This window comes from Callionymus lyra, chromosome 3 (genome assembly GCF_982586985.1).
Source record: "Callionymus lyra chromosome 3, fCalLyr1.hap1.1, whole genome shotgun sequence".
Taxonomy (NCBI): domain Eukaryota; kingdom Metazoa; phylum Chordata; class Actinopteri; order Syngnathiformes; family Callionymidae; genus Callionymus; species Callionymus lyra.
In genome coordinates this window covers 38,621,424-38,641,495 of record NC_141820.1, presented here as the reverse complement: position 1 = coordinate 38,641,495, position 20,072 = coordinate 38,621,424, and the positions used below count along the sequence as shown (strand labels likewise).

Genomic DNA, 20,072 nt, shown 5'->3' with positions numbered 1-20,072 from the left:
CACGCCCAAGGCTGATGACTGACACAACTAAAACCACTTAGGAAGGAACTGACGAAGTGAGGTAGAACCAAGAGAGAATGTTGTTGAGATTTACGTTAAAACTCAGTAAGAAACGTTGTCCTCACATATAGATGGTACACCCTGCAAAGGAGCGGATGGTCGGCCTAAATTACTCCAAGAGGTCACAAGAGACGTCCACAAGAGTATTGGCAGGACTCACTTGCCTCAGTTGAGGTGTGTTTAGAGAGAAAACCACTGCTGGGAAAAGACATCACAGCTATTTTTATGCTTCAGGACTGGAGTATTTGTCGAATAAACGTAATTATATACGTACATACTATACGGAAAATATTTTCAAGTACAGATGGGACCGGCTGTGACCGTGTATCTCCATAATTTGTGTGTAACATGATCTAGAAACAGTGTCTAAGTGGTCAAATCTCATCAGGCTGGAGATGCTGCCGGGAGCTGGTTTGAACAAGACTACTGTCGGGCTTCTGGTTTCCATGATAGACAGATTGACAGATGAAGCGGGTCAGACAGACCCAAATTGAATTTCATCCATCCTGTGAACTTGAAGAGATTCTGGTTCTCAGCTGAGCATCGAGGGGGCGACCAAAAGCATAAAGGGTCGATTGCTGAAGCCAGACAGAAACATTTTGTTCCGAAAGGACTGATCAGTTACGTAACCCAGTGACAGATCATAGCGGTGAGAGCCGACTGAGACCAAGGGGAGAACTCAGAGGTTCAGACTTTCATGTCACGTTGTACTGAACCAGGTTCAGTTCATGCGTCAATTATTTTTTTTATCATGTTATATGTCACTCTTGAAACAACATGATGTGAAGAAAGTAATTTTTTTTTTCATCTTTGATTCATCAATTTTAGAATTCTTGAGGAATCAGTTGTAATGATGAGTTTAGCTCGAGACTAGTGATACAATATTTACATTTCATAACCAGTAATTGTACCAGGATCACAGGGGTTCTTCTGTCAAAAAAGATTGCCACACTCTTTTTTTGTTTAAACACTTTTTATTTGGAGGGAAAATGCAGAGCTAAAGTCAGGGTTTTGTATTTGTTAATTACAAAATGGGACGTTTAGAACCCTGTGGTTGCAGTGCTAGCAAAACAAGCTTCAGATTCTAGGTGATAAGGAATTTCTGCTGACCTCAAAATTATGTATTTTAGGTATGTAGCAGATAGACTGATAACCACACAGTGATCCTGATAGAAAATATATGTCCTGTTAATGTGACTTTTTTTTCTAAATGGTCTCAAGAGTCGCTATGATAAATATCTTTATCTCCACATTTCCCTTCAGGAAGAGAAGATGATACGCTCCATTCTGAGACAAACTTCTCTTTAAGAGAAATCTGTCATCACTAACTAAAGCCTTGAAACCCTGATGCCTCCTTTAATAAGAAGATTTAGAGTCCAACGATCTGATAAATGAGCAGATTCATGCGACCCAGAAGGGAAATTGTGCCACATTTGCCAGACCACAAAGCAGAGCCCTGGATTAATGATTAGCTTGAGGAACAATCCACTTGTTGGATGTAAAGTCAGTTATCTTCTGGATCGTCAGTGTTCATTTCAGCCTTTTTAGATCATCTCTGCCTGAGGGGGGCAACTGATTCAAATAGGAAATGGAGGCGACTCCTTGATTCTTCACAAATCTATTGGTTTTAAACCACCTCATTGTCACTTCTTTTGATTACTTAATGGCAACATCAGCGACTTTGGGAATCTGTGTGATGGGTTGATGAAGCAGCATTAGCTGTTGGAGCGGAATCATGATCCATTGTCATAATTTATTTAGTGGCCTTTCAGAATTAAGACACTGAATCATGATTCAGCTCGCACAACTGATGCTGCAACTGAAACCTCATCAACCCATCCCTATTAACTCAAACTCAGCATCTAACTGAGGTTATGAACTTATTCCTTTTTTAAAACCAAGTACTACCCGATGGCTGTCTATTATAAAATTGAAAATTCTTCTGGTTAAACTCTCTTAGCCCAGAGATGTTGGCTGCCTGGCTAGACGGCATCTTGGGACACAAGTGAGTAGAAAGATGCATCATTGTCTTGTTTAGCCACAAACTAAATTTACAACGTTGAACAAAACCTGGCAGATGAATGCTGCTTGTGAATTCCTTGTGTGTTCTTGACTTGAATTGTTGCCAGTGACGGATGAGAGATGGATCAAGGACACAGAATCATCCACAGAAGGATTTCAGGGGGGTACAGTTAGTATACGACGCATAAGAATCGTTAACTTTGTGTTTCAGATGCTTTTGACCATAAAAGAAAACCCCAAGGGGTGTTGAAGTGATCCCAGGAAATTCCTGCTGCTCAAATCTGTAGGCCTTTTCATGTTTTACAAAAAAGTTCAAGAATGTTTTTGTACTCGTAGGATGAAGGTGATGCTAAGATGCTAACCGTAGCTTTTGAATGTTCTTTTTTCCAAGAGCTCATCCCTTCATTTTTAACCTTTAATAGAAGGTGGTTGAAGAGAGTTTCGATTTCTTCCTAGATGTTTTGCATTGGTAGATCTTGGTAGACAAAAAACTCATCGTAGAGCTGAGCTCGCCACAACTATAAAACATTATTATCACATTCAAACCTCGATTCCACCTTTCATTTTAACTCACGATAGTTCCCCTTTCTTATAAACCCTAGCATACCAGCACCAGTTTCTCAACCAAACTCTATTTCAGAGGCTCCAAACTCAATCATACAAGGGCCTTAAACATTTTAGCAAACTTGGTCATAGGTTGAACACAATTTAGATTTACCAAATTTTCTACGACAGCACACACTAATTTCATTGAAAAATTATCATTCTTGGAGGTTTGGTTTAGCATAATTATCTCTCCACCAAAGTAACTTCCTTCAGTTTTAAATTGATTGAAATTATCTGTGTAATCTCTTCTTAACCGATGGCATCTTCACAATGATCATCGATGCATTTTGATTTTGAAGCAACCTGCAGGTGGGCCACATATGATCTGTTGACGGGAGTTTTACATCAGTGCAATAGCAAGTGGTCAGTGGTCCCATAAACCTTGTCCGGAGACCAGTTCCTGTCCATTTGCTACCGGGTCAGAGAAAAATGGATTCATATAATTTCTGTTATACTGATTATTACTTTGTGAAATAAGTAACATTAGCCTGTGACACATCAAGATGATTGTTTCGGTTATGTTTACTCAAAAAAAAACCCTGTAAACTACCGAGTGGAATCCATCTCTAGTGATCAACTGATCTGCGCTGCAAAAAAAAAGCAGGGGAACTCTATTTGAGATGGACTCTTGACACTTCACTAAATGCCACAATGAAAATCACCTTTGATTGAACCTCAGACTTTCTACATATTTCTCCCTTTAATACACTTCAGCTACCGGCTTCACGCGTGCTGTATCATTTGCTAGTTTCTGCGCTAACATGTACGTGGGAGGAGCCCAGAGCAGAGGACATGTAGCTTGAATTAAAATGAAGGAGTTGGCAGATCTGATTACTCAAGTGTCACTCAGGAAGCAGATGGCTCCTGGTTTGATAACAGACGGTTGGACAGTTTTGAAAAGTGTACAAGGATAGTGGAAGGAGCAGAAATCTCAAAAGACTAGATAGAGAGTTCTGTGAAGAAGATGGTTGAGTAGGTGTAACTTCCTGTAATACCTGCCTCATAAGAACTGTATTTGTTCTCCCAGAAGAATATATTCTAAAACCTTTGTGCTCAACTAAGCCCAACTAGGACGATAATATGAGATGAGATATAAGTGAATTGAACGGCAGTTTCAATAATACATTCAGCCATTAATATGGACCAGAATGTTCCTACTTTACCTCTTAGCTGGTACTTTAAGTTGTTTCTTACAACCAAGTCAATATATGATTTGGTATCACCATAAATTAAATGTTGATTTCATCAGATACAAAACCTGTGAAAAACACAAAAAATAGTTTACAAGTAGTAAACAAAATATATTTGAATTTAAAATTGTTGGGGGAAAAAACAATATTATTAAATTAATATTAAAACAAAAAATAATAGTGAAATATAGTTATTGTATTAAGCCATATATCAAGGTCGATGTGACATAAGACAGTAAAAAAAAAATTAACAACGCGATAGAAAAAAACAATGTTGATGCTACAAAGATATATTGACCCGAGAAAAATTTCAACAGAAGATAAACATTGTCTCAGTGTATTGAATAATATTGCTCTTCACTCAGGTCTGCTTTGCCTGCTTGGAGATTTCCACAACCGCACAAGCATCAGACACACACACGCTCTGACACAACACACCAAGAAAGATAGAACCATCCATCCTCTGGTTCACACACACACCTTATATCCGGTGATATGGTCTCAGGAGCCGCCGCTGGTGTGCTGGTAATCAATCTAACGTCTGATTGAGATTCATGGCTTCAAGTGAACGGAGGACAACTTCCCCGGAGAGACGTTGACTTACATATAACTGCATCCAGAGCAAACAGTGGAGAGGCTCATGGGAAAAAGTGGTAAACTGCAGTCACCTTCATCATCTCTCCTTCTTATTACTCCGCTCCCAGTACGGTATGAGAGGATATTAAGATGTTCTACAAAACTAATTAAGCTAAATGTAAAGTCTGAGTTTTCGTCATTAGGGTATCTCCTAATTCCACACTTTGGGGCTCTAAAATAACAAAACATTTTCAGTTATCAGACATCAGCTCCATGTGGATGTGGAATTTTTGTTTAAAGCAGATTATAAAAATTTGTTATAAGTCAATTTTAATGACTTATTGCTAATAAACATCTGTAGTCTACCTATAGAGAGATTCTGAGAAACATTTTGGGTTTGCTCCTATGTGTAGTACTAGTGCTCACTTTAAAGAATAAATGTTATTATAAGACGCTCCCACCAACACTGCATGCATTATTCATTACATATTTTGAACAGGCATAATCTTGTGAAAAGAACATTCACAGTGTTTCTTTCCACAAGATTAAGGTTTCTTTATCTGATTTTTTCGCTGCACTTGCCTCAGAAGGTTTTTTGATTGAAAATGATGAAGAGGAACCAGCGACTTTGTTTTTTGTTTTTTTTGTGGTTGGACCGTTGGTTAAACAACTCGCCATTTGAATAATTCTCATATCAACTTCATTTGAAGTCGCTTATACCACTTCACTTCAGCAAAATCTGGATAAAATAGCAGGGCTAGAAGCTTTGTAGGACTGAATCTTTATATAACTTTAATGCTTGGTTGATGATTTAAATTCCTATTTTGAGCTTTTCATACTTTTTCAGAATTCTACAATATGTATTGAAGTCTTCTAGATTCTAGAAGTTATGAATATGTCTGGCTGAGGAAAAGAATAAACCTCTGTTTTATCACTGTCTTTAAGAGTAAAAAAAGGGGGAACTTAATTTGATCGTACTCACAGGTACGAGCATGAATCCTCCAGTTAATGGGTAAATAGAGCTTTGTCTTTTGGCTCAGCTCTTTTATTCACCGAGCCAGACTGATTAAGAGTTGTCATGACGGCTGAAGCTTTATCAATATATCTATCAATTTCACACTAGCCCCTTACTTATGAGCGAGACCTTAAGGTTCTTCCCAAGAGACACTCCACATTATAAGACATTAAATCTTCACACCAGTTTGGCAAGAAAGTTGAGAAAAAGTTCTGCATCTTTTCATAAGTTAGGTAACACCACAAAAACTCACAAAACCTTGACCTCAGTTTAAAGTTCACATCTGATTGTCTCTTGAACTGGGATTCTGATCTCATTACGATTTTCCTCGTGGGATTGAAGGGGCTCAGAGCAGCAGCTCTTCATAAGACGATCCAATATTCTGAATTATTAATGCATAGTGGAAAAATTAGGACAGGCCTGTAGACAGGCCATAATGCTTCACCACCAGGTGTGTCTGTGTGTTTGTTAAATACAAAATAAATCATTCAAAAGCCATTTCATCTAGCTGGAGGCCAAACTGACATTAATACAATCTATTAGTTCATATAGCAAAGTCTTAAATATTTATTCATTCATTCAACTTCTTAATGAGGCAGCAGGGTCTGGAGCCAAGAGGGTCCCTGGAAAGAACTCTGGTCCATCACTTATATAATCATACAAACCAAACAAAAACAATAATAATATTATTGATAATAATAATAATAATAAACCCCTTTGCTAGTGTGTTCGAGCTCAACTAAGAGAAAAATCTTAGATATAAGTCCATTGAATGGCCGCTTCAATTATACATTCAGCCATTAACATGGACCAGAAGGCTTCTTTACTGAATGCTGATTCATTGGTTACAGTACCTGTGAAAGACGCAAAGTAAAAAAATAGTTTGTATTTAAAAATAATTAAATAATAATTAGTAAAATAAAATAATTGCTTAAAATTGTCAGATGGATTCTGTTCCATCACTTATTTAATCAGACTAATAATAATAATAATAATAATAAAAACGTTTACTATTGGCATAGGTAGTAGTAGGTTCATTATTGTATTATTATTATTGCTAATGTTGTATCAGTCTCTCGTGCTGTTGTGTTGAGGTCCAGGACTTGGTGAATTTACTCATTTCTTGAATGGAATGACAATAAAAAGTTATTGAATCCAATTTTCTCTGATAACACTTTTGATAAAACTGAGCTGAATGTTGATGCAACCCTCAGTTATATTGTGTTGGAATTGTGTCCATTGAATAGAAGCCATGTTTGTTCACTTCTGCCTCACCCCTCCAGACCTTGCTCTCCGGCTGATCCTCCATATGCTCCACAGCTCGATCTGTGAACCAGTATTGTGGTTCCTCATGAAAATGTCAGTGTAATGTGCCGACCTAGTTCTCTCTAGATATTGCTTCTCTATCATCATGGCAACACCTTTATTGTGTCTTTTAGCTCTGCTGACCTTCTCCTCCCCTCTCAGGGCAACAATCAGAGTTTATATTCTCTGACAGACAACATACAGCTGCAGTCTCAACCTCCAGCGATACACACAAATAATAGTCAAATCAACAATCACTGCTTGATTCACCTTATATGGTCACTGCTGGCTGAATCCCAGCTATCTGTTGCAATAGGCACATGTCACCAGTCACCAAAAAACACAAAGATCTGAGTAAATGGATAGTTTACTTACAATATTGTAAGAAAGTTCTAAATTCTAAGAAGAGGAAACTGCTTGAGTAGGTGTCTTTCTAAAAATGTTAACAACACTATAAAATGTGCACTACCCCGAAGGGGAAGGAATGAAGTGATGTAAGAGTGATGCCATAATTCTGGTTTGGAAAAGTACATTAAAAAAGTGAGACATTTTAGGAAGACTCCTTGAAAAAAAATGAGAGAAACTATTTTTGGGGGGTTTAAAATGTTGTTTATGAGAAACTTATAACTTTCTTTTCCTGATCTGAGCCACAATCACCTTGCCTGCTCTCCACCTACTCACCTGTGTAAAGAAACATCATGAACGATTTCCAAATTAGACTCTTCTTTTATTCCTGTTGAGTCTCCTGTCTGACAAGCTGTCTCCCTTTCTGTCTCTGTATCTGGTTGCTAGGCGACAGCAGGTCATCAGGTTGATGGATAAAAAAAAGGGGTTAGTTGAAAAGTATAAGGATTCCAAATTAGTTCCATGTGCAGAAGGTCAGACTTTGTCAGTAGAAAAAAAAAGGTCATCTGACAAACTCTAGATTGGAGTTTCAAAAGACCCTGAAACTATTTAATGGAATAAAGGATGACGTTACAATTTGGACTGTCTCAGATTTTGTTGCTCATAATTTTGTTAATCGTAAACATACGAGTGAAGAAAATTAAATTTGGTGTGACAGAGCTTAATACTGATCGTTGTTTTTCTAAACATCAGGTAAATTGTGGAACTTCAGGCCAATAAGAGTTCCTTCAGTATTCATGGTAGTTTTGTGTAAGTCTGACAAGGATTACATAAAACAAATAAAAGTAAATAGAATAATCCCTAGCAAGAGCACAATGACGCAGTTTTTTTTTTATTATTTAATGTATTCTGTTAAATTATTTTCAATCATGTCTCCAGTGAACCCAGTGCTTAAATGACGTGAAGTTCATCTAGAGGTGGTGGACATGAAGCTACAGAGCCAAGAACTACTGCTCGGGGTGTCAGCCTGGGGGGGCTTGATAATGGACTAGGAATGAGGAGGGCAGATGTTTGATCTCCTGTAATCGAGTCATGGTTTCCAACCAACAGCAGTGAAAGATGCTGCATCTGGAGAGTCACGCTGAAATGAAAGCAGATGCCTGTGTGTGCCTTTTCATTGGCCCTTGAAGAAGACGAAGCTCGTCTCCTCAGCAGGAAGTGCTGACCTCTGGGACCCGGGCGTGGCACTCATCACTGCTCAACGATGTTGAGGTTGATCAGCGAGAAAATGAATCCATTTTCCTTGTCTCCTCTCTCCTCCCTGTGCATCCTGTGGAAACACTGGAGATCTTGTCTCCAACCTAGAGGTTGTTCATTGTTTGCAATCATAACTTCATGTAGGTAAAAAGTGTGGTTGTGAAGGACCATCACTCAGCAGATTGAACCTTAGATTGTTTGATTTTTAAAGATCGACTACGGAAAAAACTGAACTGAGTTTGTCTTAATATTGAGTCCTGCACAAAGGTTTACTTGAACCTGTCTCTATTCTACACCCACTCACCCAAAACATGCCGATATTAACTGATGGCTTTTGGTTGTTCTGTTTGTGTAAGTGTGTCTGAATGTACACAGACAGTCGGATGGACGGTAGATGTCCACGGTGTCCTCTGCCTCTCGTCAGAAAGTCGGGGATATTTAAGCCTCCTTTGATGATTTTCATTGAATAGGCTTTTGAATGAGGAATGAACAAATTAAATGTAAAAATAAAGAAAATAGTCTAAAAACCAATGGCTCAGATTTAATTGTGAAAGAAATTGTAGCCTTAATTTAAATTCGACCACAACACGGAAAAGCAATTATTAAAGAGTTGACCAAATGAAAAACGTGATTGATGAACAGACAATGCCCGAACCACCTCTGGATAATGTAGAGTAGGAAAACAGTTTGAAAACAGATGGAAATTCAAAAAGACAAATCAGTTTGAAAAAAATAAACTTTGGATAAACATTCAGATCACATTTGAAAATCATCCATAGAAAAAAAGTAATCGAACACCAAAAAGTTAACCAAGGTTTTTAAGATAAGAAAGTTCACTATAGGTAGGAACAATTGTGCTTGACTGTGTGAACAGGTTCATGTATGTTCAACTGTATGTATGTTTGACTCCAAATTGCTTGCTCGGTGTGTTGATGAAAAATCTTTAGTGTCATTTGTAAAACTATGGAATTAAGTGGAAAGTGCTGCTACGGCAGGATGCTTTTAAAGTCTGGTTAGGGTTTTTGTCTACACCACTGATCCAGACTAGTGCCATCAGACCTCTGTAGCTCGGAGCCTTGCTCATGGGCACACCAACCTTGCCTGCCCACTACACTCATCAACCGTCTTTCTGGTCCCTCACTGAGAAGGTCATCTGTCTTTCCACCTTCTCCTGCATAGGTAAATAACTTCATATGTCACAGGGATTAGAGGCTGCTCCACAATGTCGTCTTTGAGCCAGAATGATTTAGAATTTAATGAGGGTTGCCAAATTTAAACCTGCTAAGTCATTTTATGTGGAGCAATAATGCGTGTCTCAAATAGATCTTGGACCTCTATTGTACCAGTATGTGTTTGTTTGTACAAAACTCTCTTTTAAGTGAAATATTTACATGAAAAAAGGTACTTAAGCTCCGCCTACTAAAATTGTTTTGTTTTTCTGAATATGAATTCTGTTTTACCATGACCGCACCCGCTGTTATAGGTCTTACATTAATACATTAATACAAGTGTTCATGATTCATTAATTTTCTAGCCTTATACAAAAAGGTTACTTTGTCTTCATTTTAACAAATTTTCCATCTGAATAAAAATCAATACTAGCCAAACATAAAAACATGTTTTCTCACATTCACTCAAATGATTCCTGTTCCAGCAAACCATATGAAATAAAGCTAGCCCTTGCTAGCCATGTAAACACTGATTCTTCGGCGACTCACAATTGTTATTTACAATGTACCATTGAGACAATATGATGAAAGCCGCCCGTGTCTTGGTCTCACGTGGCACATCTAACAACATTGTCCACCTAGTGCAATGTTACAGAAAACAAGTAGATTCCTGTTTCAACTCATGACAGAAAGTCTGAAAAGCTAAACAATATGTTGGGATGCTGTAAAAGGTGGAAAATGTAAGGTAAAATCTCATGTAATGCTGTAACTTTGTGGCTCACAACAAACATTCTGACCTGGCCATTATGTTACAAATTTCACATTAAATGGACTGAAACATTAGCACCTAATAATTGTTTTTACCTGAAATAGTAGCATTTAAACTTAATTTGTCTAGCTTGTGGTTTCTCTTGGCGCAATAACCATACAGTACTCCCAATCATGAAGCATACTTAGGCCATTTCATGAATAAGACACTTCAAAAACTTCAGCTTTCTGAATCTTGTTGTCACTGACCTCCTCCGCTGTCCTTCTCCTCCTCATCAAGGCTGTTCTTGATGCTGTCGTACTCCTCGTCAATGTTCTGATTCCCCCGAATCTGACTGAGGACACGCCGGGCCTTCTGGGTCAGCCCACGCTGGATCAACCAGCGAGGGCTCTCTGGCAGAAACAGGAAACCCACAAACTGGACCAGAGCAGGAAGCACGGACAGACCCAACATGTATCTGCGGAGGACAGTGGCATGTTTAATGTTCAGACATGGCGGACGGCTCTTTAGAGTTTCAACCTAAACAACTTGAGTAGTTTGCAAACACCTGCTGGTGATCTGGACTCAATAATAGACGATTGTTCTTTAAGATTAAGAAAGCCCTGGTTGTTCGCGGCTCCTATCACTAGGCTCAGGCAAAGTAGAAGAACACTGTGATGTGGAACGTGTGAACGGTCTTTAACAATTCCAGCTGCATAAGCAACATCTTATCTTCTGTATCTCACAGTCCATAACAGAGGCAGAAAAGAGTGAAGGCAGATAAACTGAAGGACACTGAGAGGACGCTGAGAGGATGATGCGGCTTACAGTCGTCTCTCAACGTACAGCTCGCTGCAATTGCTACAGGTTGACCTGTGCATATGTTAACATTTGGGAAAGAGCCAGATTCCATATCTGGCATTTAATGTGAGCCACATGTAAAGGATTTGATAACATCTCTCCTGAGTATATGGCAGGGATGCAAAAGTTTTCCAAAAGATCTACGTTACCTCCAACCGTCGTGCTGCAGGTAGCTGAAGGCACCATCCACGAGGCTCGCGGTGAACTGTCCACCTGTGATGAAAAGGGTGTTGAGAGTCACCAGCTGACCTCTAAGGTGTGGCGGGGAAGCCTCTGCGATGTACACAGGTACCGTCATGGAAGCAATACCTGCGTGACACAGAGATGAAGAATAATTACTTGTTTAATTGTATAGAGTGTAACTCTTTGATGACATATTTAGTCACAGAAGAAAAAGCTCATTAATTTTAGTTGGTGTCATGCTACATTATAAGTCTACATCACTACACAGTTTGGGAATAAATTGGCATTTCATTAATGACTCTTCATATTCAAGTATTTCTATTTTTTACTTTTCTTTCTTTTTAAAACAACGCTACATATCGAACTCGCTAAGATGAAAAGTCACTGTGATGTGAACAAAACATGGACCTTTGTTTTAAATATTAACTACATCAACACTAACCTACACTGAGTGGTACTTAAGATGAGGCTCATAAATGATTTCATCATATCATTGACTGTGATTTTTACTTTAAGGTTTTGTGTCATAGTCTGTCATTCTAGTATTAAGCGCTTTAAACGTGGACGCATAGGAGTGTTGTTAACCTCCCGCACCACATTTATCCGGATAGCTGCATTGTAATAATGGCAACATTGGAAAAATACACGATTTAGATTTATTTCTAATCCAATTCCTTTTAAATTGCAAATTTTACATAATGAATTATGTTGAATTTCTAAGAGATTTGCAGGTGAAGGATCATATATCATATCATTTTCTCCTCTTGGCTTAGTCTCACCTTTTCTTACTTTACCAAGAGCAGATGATAAATAATATTCGTTCATCTTTTCTTTTAGCAATACTTTGTATATATAATATTAGTTGATTTAATAATTGTATTTGTTTTTCATTGGTTATTCATGATGCTGTTGGAAGTAATTTCTAGTGTGAAGTTCCTGGTTCGGATACATATTTAAATATTCTCACTGTATAATTATTATTTTTAAATGTATGCATTTAACGTGTTTAAATTTTGGTCTTTATTTTTATGTGTATTTTCACCAAGTGCAAGCAGACTTTACAGCAGAAGTATATTTCTGACCCTGTACCTGACCAATGTTTTTATGAAATCAGGTTGGTATTTTCAAGTTTTTTAAGTTGTGTAGGGGTGTCCCGACTGTATATAATGTGTGAGTGGCTAAAATGGCGGGCGTTACATTCAAGATGAGATGGAATATTAAGTGGAGCAAAAATGATCAGGGTGAGGAAATCTGGTGACACTAGAGTGAAATTGTACAAGCTTGTAGTTCTTGCTAAGCTTGGACTTTGTCTGTAGTACAAGAGAAAGAAGGGCCAGAGGGAACTCTGGGAAATGCATGCTGGCGGTTAAACCTTAAATCACCAGGGTGAAGCTAGATGTGCTGCCATGTCTATAGTAACTTCACATGATACAAGACCAGCCTCAAGCAAAGAAGCTACACCTGGTGCATTTTTATCTCCAGCCCTGGAGCACAAAATAACGCAATTACTGTAACATCCCCAAAAAACCTGTCCCCTGAAGGCATCATGTTTGCATAGAGGAAAGAAAATTCATTCTGACCAAGCCAGACGCTCGCTGGTGCCTGACAATGAAGCTAAAAGTAAAAGTCCCTCAGATGGTGGCAGGAAGAACAGACGTGGTCTGCAGCCAGAGCTCACAAGACTTAAATCCATAAGTCTGTCACAGGACAGCAAGAGCCACATTACACTGATCTGGGATCTAATCAAACGTAATTGTCAGAACAACAGACCCCACATGTGTGTACACAAAGTTGTGTTCTCGCACACTCGCTGAACAAGCGACTTGTGTTTGATCAGGATGTATCTGTCAAGGTTTCACAAGACTGCAGCTGCCTTCTGATAAGCTCTATTAATAGTCCGCCACTGCTTTCCAAACACACCGACCCCTCCTGCTCCCCTGTACAATCCTTACCGTCACTAACCCTGCCCTCCGTCACCACCATGACTACGTAGCTACCTGTTGCTATGGTAACCACTCAGTCTCTGGGTGGGCACCACACTATGGCAGCGATGGGGAGATGAATCAATACCAGAGTGGAATTTAATTCTCATAAGAGAGTGGAGAGCGGTTTTGGAGATGTCATCGTCATCTCCAGCAGCTTGGATGGTGAAGAGACATAAGTGTAAAGAAAATGTTCTTCGGAGAGTGATGCTGCTACCCGGTTCAATTCCCTGTGGTCACTCTGATCAAAGCCGAGACACTTAAGAAGCCTCAACCGTCTGCTGCTCCAGTTGATCTTTCCTTTGTGTCGTCAGCAGGAAATCAGCTGAAATATCTTCCTTAATTTGCTTTTCTCTTACATTTATTTATGAAAATATAGCTTCATCTGAGCTGCTAGGTGAAACTGATAATAAGTGTAACTAGGGATGCACCAACATAAATATTCATGAATCAAAGAATAAATCCATTAAAAAAATTAAAATGTTTATTTTTACTTACATTTTTCATCAATCAAGCAGGTACCTTTTCCCATGCCCACTTGTTTAATACCACTTCCAAATAATGATCTTTATTTCTCAGATTATAATCTATTGTGATGATGTGAAGGAGGCTTGTGAACGAGCCACATGCTTTTGTACACCAAACATGCAAACATAGCTAAAGTAAAGTAGTCCAGACCCTCTCTCCAGAAACCCTATATGAGCTGTTTCAACCGAAAGACAAACTCTTTGTAGGGTGTGCTGGGTCTGCCTTAAGGGTCTAGTTACCTTGAGCATCTAACTAGTATGGTCCAAGGGATACATCCCACCTCCTCTTTGGTCTTTGACTTAGTTCTTACTTCACCATGACAGGGTCGTATTCCTCATGATCCAACACAATGCACCAATTCTACTGCATCCCCTGAATCTTCCTACACTTGTGAACAAGATAACTGAATGCTAATTGGTTGGTTTTGCAACCATTGGAAGGGTGCCCACTGCCAGTTGTTCTAATATGTGAGTGGATGTTACCTCAAAGGTTCCCTTAGCTGGGACAGGTCCCAGAGCTATGACCTACTGATATACTAACTGGACATGTTAGATAGATAAATTGCACACATTTGATTGATTCCGTCGAGGATAAGGAGGAGTCGCTCACACTTTTGACAGGGTTTAACTGCTTAAAAATCAAACAGAACCCACAACAACAGAAACAGGACACAATACTTGGGTTTCCATCCCAATTTTTCTTTAATTGCTCGCTTAATAAACTGCTGAATGAGTTTTCAGATACTCTCTATACCTGCTTGTTGTTGTATAACAAGTTGTATTAGCATGTTATTGTTAGACCTGAGACATAATTCTCATCATGTTGGTGCCAAACCATCAGTATGATGCTATTCTCTTTCCAAACTCTGAAGTGATGTTGACTCACAATGTGGCCAACACCCACTCAGATTAATGTGTCTTTTCTTCTGTGACTAAATTTGTCATTAATATTTTCCAACACTACTCATTGAACTAGGTGCAGATCTGTTCAATAGCGAAAGAGGAAATGTGTCTTGCGATCCTTACGCTCGGTTCCTTCAAATCATCACCTGGTCGTCCTTCTTCCTCTTCTCTACATCGGACTGCATGCTGTTGCATCAGGAAACAGATCGTTTCCACTGCACACGCAGCTGCAGGTCTTGATGAGCACTGAATATTAGAGCCCATTTACAGCTAATACCATGACAGAGGGTAAGACATGGAGAACTTCAGACTTCATTGAAGGTCTAATCAAGTGATACTGTTAGAGAAAATTGCTCCAGATGCTCGCTACTTTTAAAAGAGGAGATTCTACAAACATGGTGGAACATGAAAGATAACATCAAAGATCTGTATTATGTCTTGGTTAGACATGTGTGCTCTCAAGACTAATGGCTACTGATGCTGCAAACAATCTTCAAAACTAAAAATCACAAGATTAATTTTCTCAAGAAGCTTTTTCAGCGATGGTCCTCTTCCATCTTAGATTTCCACTCCCAGACCTCAATTGCAGACACTGTTTCCAGCTTTTGTCGCTGCTGATTGGACTAATGGAAGTTTTCATAAAAAGCAGTCAGAGATGCCACTTTTACGCTTCAGGCAAAGAGCAGAAATTACATTTGCAGTCTATTTCGCTGTTCTTTTTTGTTGTTGAAAAAGCGGGGCATTTGTTGACATTTTTGTTATCTGGTTTTGGTGACTTGTAGCCGAGGCCAAATGTGAATGAGTTGTCTAAAGGCAAGAGTGAACTCTCTCACCTCACTCCAAGAAATAAATATCACAATGTGTTAAAGTTACTAATTTTTCTGCTTTGTAAAGTGCAACATCACATTCAAGTATTGATTTTAAACATTTTATACGTGGTGCTCTGTACGGAAACAGAAGGCATGGCTTGTCACAAGTAACTGACTAAAACTGGGACAATACAACTAAATGGTATAAAAACTGCAGCTATCACTGAGGCTAATAAAACTAATTTTAAGGTGCGATAGTGTCATCCACATACATAGAACTATTAGTGTCAATTAGATATATGCCACAAGAGTCCCGTCAGCTAGGTTGTACTTTTGTGTTTCTCCTGGAACATCTGACTGTTCCTTCCTTAGAGTCCAGACAGCCTACATGTGTTCATGTTCTCATACCCATTCCACGTGAGAGTGGAACTCATCAACTGTAAAAATAAGAGGGGTTTTTTCAACATTTCATTCACATTGGAAGAACTCATGAGGGTAATTGAGCTATTTCACCTGGAGAGGGCTTTTATCTTCCACCACAGCAGAACAATGAAGAGCGAGAACCATCATGTCGGACTTAGAAGCGATGAAAACATAACAGATGGCTTGCTAGCATCAAGCTAACCCATGGCTTGATCTTTTAATTTAGTTAGCCTTGGCAGTTTTAAAGTTACCAAAAAAGAAGTGACACCAGTTGTTGAGTACATTTTTGTCACTGTAGTTTATTATGCTACACTGAACATACAACTCACTTAAACTTAAGATATGCCTGACATCAAATAGGATTCTCTGAACCCCACAAATCTGAGTGAAACATTTCTACTTCAAATGAGTCCAAACACCAGGCTGAGTGTTTGGAGTCCTTGTACTAGAAACAAGTCAATGAATCTGAAAGAGTACCTAGTGCTCAAATTGTTGGTAAATTGTCATTTGAGACTTGGAATCAAACACCAATCTGACTTTGACTTAGCTAGTACCAACCCAGCACGTGAATCTGTGCAGCCGCGCAGGTCCTTGAAGACCTTTTAAAATCCTACAAGTGGTGGATATTGCAGCAGAACTTCTTAATTAGAGCTGAAGCGTTGACAGGACTCGGGTTACTCCGGCCGGTCTTGGATGGCCTCACAGAAAAGCCGTTCACAAAGGTCAGGACAACAAAATGGGAAAAGGAGCTGACAGACTGAGGCTGACGAGGAGAAATACGGAGAGGCAGGGCGACTGATAAATGGCATTTCCTGCATTGACAAACAGCTTCCGTGACCTTTTCAGAGAATTCAATTCAGAAATGCAAAGCGGTTGGCTTTATTTCAGGGGCATGTTCGCAATAACGACGGGCTCAGGTGGGAATAATTACGTTGGAGCAGAAGTGAGGTTGAAGCAGCTTCTCCAGTGGTTAATGTTGTCTTTGTGTTTCATTAAGCACCAGCTCTGCTGCTGTCGTCAGGAGGCTGAAGCTGCAGAGATGCTTATGAAGCAATAGTGGATACAGTATGTGAGAAGATGCTCGTAATCTGGAAAAGCCAGTTGAGATTATTCTAAAAAAAGAATGTCCTTTAGAAATAACTATTTCTTTCTTACTGACTTACTAACTGACTTACAAGACGATTCTATAAATCCATTAGGAAGCAGTGAATGTGTGTGAAGGTGCGGCTGTGAGAATCGTTGTGAGTGTGGCGACCGAACCTATTCCCGGCCTTTTCTTTTTCCTCCAGACTGATTTCTGGAGCAATGGCAGGCAACCAGATCTAGTAGTGACGCTAACAGAAAGGGCTGATGGGTAATTTGAAACTCGGGGTGACTGCAAAGATCTGCTCTGGAAAGTGGCGGCTGACCAGGACCTCTCAGCATGGGGAGGAAAGCAGTCTTAAAAGGAGCACTTACGCTGTGCTGACCTGACCCTGTCTAGACTCAAGAAGTTAGTTTGGACCGTCAGTGAGAGAAGCATCATGTTCATGTTCTGATGTTGACTCCATCACTATGTCACTCTATTATGACACATCTACACACTTAACTCGCCTTGATATTAAAACCACAGCTTTGTAAGGAGAATGTTATGATTTCTGTTGTGTGGTTCACTTTCGTGTTGTCATTTGTGTCGCTGTAATTGGTTAGTGTATTGACTGACTTGAAGTTGTGTTTTGTTGAGTTCTTGTTATCGTATGTTGTTTATTCTCATTGTGTCTCATAGTTTACAAATCTATTCTCATAGACGAGACCCGATGTTGTCTTTGAACTTGTGCTTCGTCTTAATTATTCTGTTTAGTCTTTAAATGCTGATCAGTTTGTTGTGTCTTCACTTGATTTATTGTAAATTGTATATGTACAAGAAGTTTTTTTGACGGTTTTGTCATATATTTTAATTTTATTTATATATTATATTTGTGCGTGTTTAGTCAAATATACTGTTAGGTGGTGGTTTCTTTTTAAGTTAATTGTATTTAAGCATTGTGGTGTTTAATGGTCTACTGTTCTTTTATTAGTTTCATTACATTATTATAGTCTTATTGTTTAAAATGTTTATGTAACAATGTGGTTTTTCAATCGTAACAAGTGATTGTTTATTATTTATTTGTTAATTTGTTCAGGGGCAACTACTGTGTGGATTAAAGTGTGTCTTAAATAGATGTTGGAGCTCTGTTATACTCATCAGTATGTGTCTGTTTGCACAAAACTCTCTTTTGATTGAAATATTTACATTAGAAAATTAGATTAAGCCTGGAGATTCTGGAGATGAAATATTGTTTACCATAACAACACCCACTCTGCTTTGATTGGTCAAGCATCGAGGTATGTCACCTGCCGTCATTAATCCTGGAGGTCTCTACCTCCAAGGTACTTGTTGTATAAACAAAGTGGGCCATGATTAGAGTTGGCTGGATGAGGAATGGGCTTCACTCTTGTAACCTCTAGATGGGTTACTATGAATTCAAAACGGAGAATCTTCATGATGAGGGTCATATCGGAGAGAAAGACTTCAACATTTAAACATGTGCTTTAGTCAGAAGAGTTGTAGTCAGTAGTTGCCCTCTAAAGTTGACCTATGACCAGCTTTCCAGGATGTCCCTTTATCCTGCAGGTATAGGAAACATTCAAAATAAAGATTTTAATGTGTTTGTTGAAGTTGTGTGGTGTTTTGTCATCAGGTTGTATTTTCACTTCACTTCCATAAACACTTTTAGGAAAGTTAACCTATTGACCGGGTGGTGGTTCTTACCGAGCCCCACTCCCACGATGAGCCTCCCCACCAGGAGCACCTCCTTCCCCGGGGCGCTGCACAGCACGATCCCTCCGACAGTGAAGAAAAAGCTCGCCAGCAGGATGCAGGACCTGCGCCCGAACAGCCCGTTGAGAAAGCCGCCCAGCAGCGCGGAGAGAGCCGCGGCCGCCACGGTGCTGGAGATCAGCAGCTCCTGCCACAGAGCGCTCAGGTCCAGCCGCCGCTTCAGCAGCAGCATCGCCCCGGAGATCACGCCGGTGTCGTAGCCGAACAAGAAGCCCCCCAGGGCGGAGAACACGGCCAGGACATAGACGAAGCCCGGCGTGACATCCTGCTGGAACTGCTTCCGCGCGGCTCTCTCCAGATCACCGGTGGAAGGGGCGGCGGTGGCGACGGCGCCGGCGGGCGGAGGCGCACCAGAGGCGGCGCCGCTGGAGCTCGCTGCGCCCTGGCTGCCGAGGCTGCCGCTGGACGGAGCCTTGATGAGGCTCCGCTCTCCTCCGTCGTTCACCCGCTTCCAGCGCTCGCCCATCAGGTTGCTCATCCCCCGCAGGTTGTATTCATGGTCGACCTGCTTTCGCGACATGGGACCCGCCGAGAGGACCGGAGCGAGGAAAAGTTTGTCTGCAGCTCAGGTGGAAGAAGAAAGTGTAGAAAGTTTCACAGCATCACATCCCCGTGGTCCTGATGAGAGTGGAGGAGCGAGGATGGAGGAGGAGAGTAGTGGACGACTCCGTCATCAGAAACGCGTCTATGACGTCAGCAGCTTTATTTTGAAACAAGGGACACAAAGATGCAGACCGAATATTAGATATCAATATGACTAACAACGTTTTTCCATTTAGATACATAGTTATCAAAACATTTAGATAAACTCTATACTTGAAAATGAATAGATTGTATTAAATAAAGTGAACTTTAGGTTATCTAAATTACCACTGACTAACCATAAAGGTTTTTTTAATGTTAAATTTAAGTAAGTAAGTAAGTAATTTTTATTTGTATAGCGATTTTCCAGACCAGGGTCACAAAGCGCTTAAACAATCAAAACAATGTTCAATAAAGTATATATTTTAAAGATCAAGATAAAACTGATAACACAACAGGAGTTCCAGAAAATCAAGGAAAAGCCTGAACAAATAAAAACGTCTTAAGATGTTTCTTGAAGAAGTCAGTAGATCCATCAAACACAGAGAGAGAGGAAGATCGTTCCAAAGCTTAGGAGCAAAATCCTGGAAGGATTTCTCTCCTCTGGTCCTGAACCGTGTGCGAGGAACCATCAGTAGATTCTGGTCAC

General features: G+C 39.8%; 1 protein-coding gene across 1 annotated transcript in view; it reads right to left on the bottom strand.

Moving 5' to 3' along the window:
• The window catches only part of LOC148084715 (proton myo-inositol cotransporter-like), a 53,564-nt gene extending 34,085 nt beyond the window's left edge, over nt 1-19,479 (bottom strand). The window contains exons 1-3 of the mRNA XM_087787874.1: nt 18,773-19,479; nt 11,304-11,463; nt 10,563-10,771 (exon numbers count right to left, since the gene is read on the bottom strand). Coding sequence (XP_087644000.1) covers nt 10,563-10,771; nt 11,304-11,463; nt 18,773-19,361 — 958 coding nt within the window. The 5' untranslated portion in view covers nt 19,362-19,479. The remainder of the gene's footprint in view (nt 1-10,562; nt 10,772-11,303; nt 11,464-18,772) is intronic.
• Between the last annotated feature and the right edge of the window lie 593 nt (nt 19,480-20,072).